The 8,299-nt window shown below is 38.8% G+C and overlaps 1 protein-coding gene across 2 annotated transcripts in view; it reads right to left on the bottom strand.

Annotated features, from left to right (window-relative positions):
• The window catches only part of PARP11 (poly(ADP-ribose) polymerase family member 11), a 56,935-nt gene that overhangs the window by 13,207 nt on the left and 35,429 nt on the right, over positions 1–8,299 (bottom strand). For both annotated transcript variants that reach the window (XM_006096067.3, XM_014462048.2), the window contains 3 exons: positions 8,003–8,078; positions 4,845–4,917; positions 4,635–4,765 (listed from right to left, as the gene is read on the bottom strand). In XM_006096067.3, coding sequence (XP_006096129.1) covers positions 4,635–4,765; positions 4,845–4,917; positions 8,003–8,078 — 280 coding nt within the window. The remainder of the gene's footprint in view (positions 1–4,634; positions 4,766–4,844; positions 4,918–8,002; positions 8,079–8,299) is intronic.

The raw sequence follows: 8,299 nt of genomic DNA, 5'->3' as shown, positions 1-8,299 counted from the left end.
GCACTGGGTCTCTAGTTGTCAATATTTATCTTACTTGGTTATTCTTCACTATGTGACCGTGGATGACACCTACTTATGTAAACTACTTTCTTCCTTTGGCTTCTGTGATCACATTCCATTCATTTTCTTCCACCTTTTTTTGGTTGTTACTTCTCAGCTTCTTCCTTAGGTTTTCTCTTCCTCTGTCTATCCCTTCTAGAGATCAGTCCTTGGCCGTCCTATTTTCTCTATCTACATAAAGTCCCTGGTCATCTTATCAATTCCTATGGCTTCTATTACCTGTTAGGGTCCAGCCCCAGCAGGTCCAGGGGTTCCCAAAGGTGTGGACGGAGTCGGTGAAGAAGGAATGACACGGAGACAGCGTTCAGATGATCAGCATAGCCAGGTTCTCTAGCCAGGTTCTCTTTTTATTCTCCTGTTACATCTGTATTTATATCAGTTTATTTTAATCCTATCCATTCTATTCCAAAGGTTAGGGCGTTTGTTATCTCCATTCCAAACCTGGACCTGCTGGGGCTGGGACCCCAACAATTACCCACATTTCTTAACTTCTCCAAAACCTTTATCTCTAGTCTACACCACTCTGCTAAGCTCCCAATCCATATATCAGCTACTACTCCCTTCACATCCTTCCAAGACCAAAATCTGTTCCTACCCATATTTCCTTAGTCAACTAAAACAAGTCAGAAACTTCAATGTCATCTTTCCCATCTCCCTAACCCAACCCATTGCACACATTAAATTATGTACCAAACAACATCATTCTACATTCTTAATACCTCAAAGTTGTCCTCTTCACTCCTTTGGTCCACTTTGGTTAAAGCCTCCCAATTTGTCTCAGTTTAATTACTGAAACAATTTCCTACAATGGCCTCCCTGCTTCTGACTTTGATCCATTTAAACCAACCAGTTTCTAAGCTTTGGAACTACTGACATTTGGGGCTGGATATTTGTTCATTGTAGGAGGCTGTCTTGTGCACTGTATAATGTTTAGCATCCCTGGCCTTTACTGAGTAGATGTCAGTAGGATATCCCCATCCCACTGCAGGATAATAAGGATGTGTCCAGTCATTGCCAATACCCACTGGTGGGCAAAATCACTCCTAACTGCTTTAAACCTCACTCCACAATATAGACTGATGAATTATTTTTCTAAAATGCAAATAAGACCCATCTCTTTCTTGCTTAAAATCCTACAGTAGCTTTCCATTGTCCCAGGAAAATAATCCAAATCCTTTTGTTTGGTTTGTAAGGCCCGCATGGCCTGGCCCCTGCTAACTCTCTACCTTAACAGTGTGTCAGTCCAACTCAAGTAAGGCTACCAAAGAAAATCACACAACCACCCAGTGGCTCTACTACAAACACCTGCATGTTCTACCTCTGGAGTACCTTTCTAGGCCCTTCTTCAACATTCATCCTATTTTTTATTCTATCTGAAATTCTCTCAATGTTCTACGTTCCCTCTCATAATCAACTTTGGCCCATGCTGCTCCCAAAGTCTGGGATGCCCTTCCCTTCTCCCACCTATGTCTAGCTTAAATGATCCCTGCTTTAGGAAGTGCTTCTTGATACTCCCCACTCCACAATACATATCCTATCTACGCAAGGGTGCGTAGATACCCTCACCTTGTGCTCCAAGATACACTGTGCTCCCGCCTACATTTTGTGGTTCAATAGCCTGGCCCCTTGTCTAAGCTACAGTCCTATACCCTGTTATATCCCAAGTGTCCAGAATAAAGCCTGTCACAAAGTAGGAGTTAAAACATATTTTTAGAAAAAGGGAGGAAGTAAGAAAGGCCTGGACAACATGCAAACTGATGCATGATGCACTCAAGTGGTGAGTCATAGGTTACATGACAATGAGATCGACTCGGTTACGTTAGTTCTTCAGGGAGATGACAACATGACAGGCTGTCTTCATAATGAGACTTAGTATTTTCTACTGTCACAGTAGGTGGCAAGTTCATTTGCCATCACAGATTTCTAGACACTGACATTACATAAAATCATAAAGGGCATTGACAGTAAACTGATTTCATAAAATCTTCATATAAAATGTCGGGGAATCACTGTACATTTTATCACTAGGATTTAACTGAAGACTCAAATTAGGAGGGAGACTAATATGAACTCCACTTCCGAGGCCAGATTAAACATAATGAAGTAAGATTTCATCAGACCATCTGAGAAAAAACTTTATTTACTGAGAGAATAAAATAAAAGGGAGAGAGACTTCCATCTTCCTCTAAAAAAAAAAATTACCCAAACAAGAACTGAATAAAACCTTCTAAACTCAGTATTGTCAGAAATAAAAGTTGGCTTGGTCCAAAGACTCAAAACTATAAAGAATAAAGCTGAAAACTCCTTATTTTATCATATAAACTTATATGAGCATCAGAGCATGAAAGAATTCCATGTATCATTAACAAATAAAAGTCAGCCTGCTTTTAATGAGACTGCAGCTTTCATTGATAGATAATATGTGGTATATCTTGATAAATGTTAAATCAGTATGATGGCTACCTAGAGGTTTGTTATATTAAACTCTATTATTTGAAAATTTTCTGAATAAGTACTAAAGGTCTGCTTATATTAAGAAATATTAGAAACAAAAAAAGAAAAAAAAAGAAAATAATAAAATAAAAATTAATAAAATAAAAATAATAAAAAAATATATTAGAAACTAAATCTCATACACATCCTATATAATAAAAGCATAATATGCAAATCGACCAAATGGCAGAACGACTGGGGGGGCGGGGCCAGCGAGCAGGCTGTGCCAGGCCAGCCAAGGCTAGTGACAGTGGGCAGAGGGAGGGGATGGCGATTTGGGGGTGGCAGCAACCAGCAGCTGTGGAGGTGTAATGTGGGGGGGTGGGCAGAGCCAGTTGCTCGCCGGCTGGCACCATCACCTGATGGGCCTGCCTGGTTGCCTCCTGCAGAGGAGCAGGCCTAAGCCATCAGTCGGACATCTCCTGAGGACTCCCGGACTGCGAGAGACGCAGGCCGGGCTGAAGGACACTCCCCCACCTCGAGTGCATGAATTTTCATGCATCGGGCCTCTAGTATTTAATAAATATTTCAGAAAATCACATATTTTAGGTACTTCTTGTTATGAAAAACACTTACATTCCTCAGCACAATTTGTGATATAATTACATACAATAAACTGCACATATTTACAATTAACAACCATCAATCTGTTGTAAAAATAATGAACATATCTATCACCTTCCCCAGTTTCCTTATTCCTATGTGTAATCTCTCCATCCTGCCTCTCTCAATTGGCTCTCCATCCTCACTAATACTGATGTATTTTCTGTTACTATACATTTGTAAAAAAAAAAGAAATAAACAAAAACAAACAAACAGCACAACAAACAGATTAATTTGGACAATACCCTTCCGGTTTTGTAGTGGGCTTTACTTTTAGGTTAAGTGCACACAGAGCAATTCTATGGGTCATTTCCAACCTAAGTTGAGTAATAAATTGAGATTTTTAAATCTACAACATAAACTTTGGGCTAAACAGAAAATTTCCAGGTATGTTTTGCAATGGTCCTTCAAACTAAATAAGCAAATGACTATAGGCAAGATAGTGTAATTGTTTAAAAAGAAACTCAACAATGATTCAGAGAGTTATAATCTATACTAATAATAGGGTAATATGCAAATTGGTCAGGACACCGTCACAGTAACAACCAATCAGCAGGGTGCGTGAGCAGCAGGCATGGGTGGACGGGGACTTGCAGTGTTGGGGACGGGGGTGGGGCCGCGGCAGAGAGGCCTCTCCGCATGCCTGCGCCGGGGATCCACAGGTGCGTGGAGAGGGCCCTCTGCCGCGGGCCCGGCTGGAGGTCCACAGGCCTTCTCCAACTCTGGCCTACCACTTTGGGGCAATCCATCGAGGAGCCCCAGTTGGGTGGGCAGGGCTTACCTCTTTGGGGCGATGGATCGCAGGGCTCCCTCACTGTGACAGGGCACAGGCCAGGCTAGAGGACCCCCGTTCCCCACCCAAGTGCACAAATTTCGTGCACCGGGCCACTAGTTCAATATAAAAGTCTGAGCGAACAAAGTCATATCAACAAAACTAAATAGCTCCCCTATTCCTCTGCAATGCTGACTAAACCAATATGCGAAGCTCAGAACCTTGAAAGGGGCAAGTTTCTAGGAGCGTGCTGAGGAGATTAACCTCTACCACTGCATTACAATGTGGTAAGCCAAGGGTGGGGAACCTTTTTTCTACCAAGGGCCATTTGGGTATTTATAACATTATTCAGGGGCCATACAAAATTATCAACTTAAAAATTAGCCTGCAGTATTTGGTCAAACATTTAATGAACTTACCCCTTATGCCTTGGCAGGGCCAAAACAAATGATTTCTCGGGCCTTATGCGGCCGGCGGGACGTTCCCGAGCCCTGTAAACAATGCCTTGCATTTACTTACAGAGCATCTCTCTTACTCCCTGAGAAGGCTGAAGAAGAGAGCTGAGAGACCAGGTCAAAACAAAGCAAGAGGAAAACACAGCAGCAGTGAAAATTAATACAATTAAATGTTTGTGCTTCACTATCATCTCTAAGACTACAAAAGTCTCAGAGGCCAAGGAGAGGGTTCAGATTAGAAACTATCTCACCTGCAAAAGAACTCCCACAAGTCTAGGTTCTGAATTCTCTGAATTCTTTTAATTCTGTTGCGATCCATTGTTTTCCCAAAGAGACTAGCGACTTCATTATATTCATGTGTTTGATTGTGCAAAGGAATAAGCTGGAAAATAAAGTTTAATAGTTTTATTGAAGCCCTGTTCCACCTCTAGCACAGGATAGTCAGTCAGTTCTGCTCTTACCTGATAGGGTACGTCAGTATTCACATTCTCCCAATGTGGTGGCATGGGGATAGCCTCATTTTCACAGATATAACTTTAAATAGCAAAAGACAAAACAAAATATTAGAATCTGATTATAATTACTGTGATTTAGACTTCAATGCTGAATTTTCATGTTTGGGATACTGTGATAAATGCAATTAAGTGTAATCCTTGCTTTCTTTATTTTAAAATATTTATTGAATATCTTCTTGTGTATTACCTTTTTAAGTGCTGAATTGAGAACTTCAATGGAAAACATCCAACCCTACATAACATTAAAATTTCAAGAAGAGTTGTTTCATTTTGTCTTGTTTTTCTGAATTTTACAGAATTTCTTTAAAATGTAAGGAAGATTTTAGCTAAAGAAAAGAAATTGCCGAGAAGAAAATAAAACCCTTGATTTAGAAAGAGCTCCTTAAGCCCTAACCAATTTGGCTCAGTGGATAGAGCATTGGCCTGCAGACTGAAAGTCCCCGGTTCAATTCCCGTCAAGGGGATGTACCTTGGTTGCAGGCACATCCCCAGTAGGGAGTGTGTAGGAGGCAGCTGATCAATGTTTCTCTCTCATCGATGTTTCTAACTCTCTTTCCCTCTCCCCTCCTCTCTGTAAAAAATCAATAAAATATATTTAAAATAAAAAAATAAAACTACTTAAGATATTTATTCTGCCTATGAAATAAAATCCCAACCCCTCAGCCATACATTCAATGTCCTTCAAGATCTAACTCAAATCTAAACTTTTCTGTTTATTGCTCACTATTCTCGTACACAGTTCATATTACCCATTAATATAGTCAGCCAGTACAACTTTTTAAAAACTATCTACTGTGTTTAAGCCACTGGATGTGAACACAGAAAAAGAGAGCAATCTTGGGGAGTTCAATGGCAACAGGCTGACACTGACATATTAACCCTCTGTGGTGACTCGAGGTCACTGGAAGAAATAAATTTCAAGCCTATCTTCAGTTTAATTTTTAAAAACTCATTTCAACTTTGAAAAGATCATAAAATGACATGATTTAAAAATTAGCAAGTATAAAAAGAGTAAATAGTGAATAGTGAATAGTTTCCCTCCCACTCCAGTCCTTAGACTGTCCAATTCTCACCTCTTGCCTCAACTCCAAGTAATATTGTTTTCAGTCTTTTGGGTATTATTCTAGAACTTCTTTAGGTTAACACAAGCCAATCTGTCCCCACACACAAATGGTAGCTTAAAACATGTGTCTTCTGCAGCTTTTATTTTTCATTTACTACGTTCTTAGATATCTTTCTGCATCAGTAGATAGAGAGTACCCTTGTTCCCAGTCCCTACCATAGGGTCTGGCACATGCAAAGATGCACAGAATTCCATGGTATGGAGACACCACAATCTATTTAACAAGTCTCCTATTGAAGATCTTCAGTTCTTTCAACTTTTTGCTACTGTTAAGAATGTTGCAAAGAACTAGTTCATCCATTTGTCACTGTACGTGTCCACTAGTCAATTTTTAGGATGATATCTTTGAAATGGAATTTCTCAATCAAAGAATATATTTATTCATGATTTTGACAGATACTGACCAAAGCCTTCCTTGAAGGTTGTACTCATTGACATTCCCACCAGAAAAATAAAGAATGTCTGTTTTCCAACCTCATAAAAAAGATGTGTTATCAAACTTTTGAATTTTTGTCAACCCGATAGTAAAAAAATAGTCTGATGTAATTTGTATTTCTTTCATTATGAGTGAAGTTGTATGAACTGTTCAAATTCTTTGCTCATTTTTTAACAGGTTGTTGGTCTTCTACTTAGAGATTCATAGAAATATTTCATATACTACAGAGATAAATCCGTAGGCTCTGATAATGAGTAACAATAGTTTACCCAGTTTTTAAAAAGATTTTGCCGTATCTTTTAGCTATGGAAAAGTTTTGTGTGTGTGTGTGTGTGTGTGCGCGTTTTTTTTTTTTATGTTTATAGCCCATAGCCTTAGTTAACTGCTAATCTTTGCCAATGGAAAATATATACTATTCACCTTGCATGTAATATTTCCTGTAATAAATAAACATTTCTATATCAGCACATACTCACCTCACCTTCATCACTCTTCTGTATCCCACCTAACTGTTCATCTTTTAATATCTTATTACCCTCCATTCTGGTGCATTGTCTCCCTCTCCTGTCTCTTTTCTATGGTGTGTATAGTCAGTGAGAGAACAAAGTGCTGGACCCCATCATGTGCTGCTTCTCCTCACCAAAACATACCAGATACAATAATGTGCAATTACAATTTACAATATCATTTCCCATTATTAAGTTTCATTTTCTCCCAGATTACATAATCTTTAAAGATAATTAATTCCTATACTTAAGAATGAGGATATGATATAGTTGATAAGAAAATAGTTTTCTCTACATTCCACAGAAGTACTAGAACATTCATTAATTAAATAACTTTTAAATCATGATGCTAAAATGTAAGCCAAAATCTTGTGAAACAAAGTGATAGAAACTTAAAATTTTTCATTCTTTACTCTAATCCTTTCACAATATCTCCTCAGAAGGAGCAAATGGGTAGCCCTTAAAATTCATATGCTAGCTCTTTTTTCTTCTGTTTCATTATAAATTCTTTGAACAGCAAGAATTTCAATACTTGCTGGAGAAATCGTTCCAGAAAATAGGAGACACAGAGTAAGATTTTTCCCTTCGATTCCATTCACAGCAATACAAAATATTTATTCTCCTCTGGTATTTATGCCTCTTTTCAGGCTATATAATCCAGAGACAGAAAAAGACAACTCGCAGTGGGAACAAGTAGCAGTGCTGCTGTCCCACTGCACTCCCACCTTCCTCAGGTCTCCTTTAGTCACTACAGCTCTGAAATTACTTCCAGGAGTTGCCCAGTGGAGAAGAGTGGTAATTACTTGGGATTTATAGCCCAAGTAACTGGATGGTTCTGTGAGGAAAGGAAACATGGGCATAAAAAAATAATATTGCTATTTCATCAAGTAAGGTGCCATTCAGTACTGAAAGGATCAATATTAAGATCATTAAGTAACCTGCCAAAACATTTTCAGTCTATTTGTTCCTCTATCAAATATTAAGAAAGAGAAGAGAGAGGAAAAGCCCAATCTTTCTAACCCTATTCTCGTTACCGTACCTGAAAGCACTGATAGAAAAGGGGGCTCTTTTTATTAAGCGCTGCTTTCCAGTAGTGAGATTCACTTGCTTCATTTCTGTATACAAAGACAAAGATGTTAGATAAGTCACAGAAACATACTGTGCTATAAATTGTCACGAAGATGTATAGCCACCCTACACGAATCACAGAATTTTGGGAGTCACTGACAAACATAGTGCATTAAGATACTTTTTTTTCTTTCTTTCTATCTACCTACCTACCTACCTACCTATGTATCATGTCATAAAAGTGCTATTCAGGGAGGATGGCTTCATT

The sequence above is a fragment of the Myotis lucifugus genome, unplaced genomic scaffold (assembly GCF_000147115.1).
Source record: "Myotis lucifugus unplaced genomic scaffold, Myoluc2.0 scaffold_167, whole genome shotgun sequence".
In the NCBI taxonomy this organism is placed as follows: domain Eukaryota; kingdom Metazoa; phylum Chordata; class Mammalia; order Chiroptera; family Vespertilionidae; genus Myotis; species Myotis lucifugus.
This window is presented reverse-complemented; position numbering and strand designations above follow the sequence as displayed.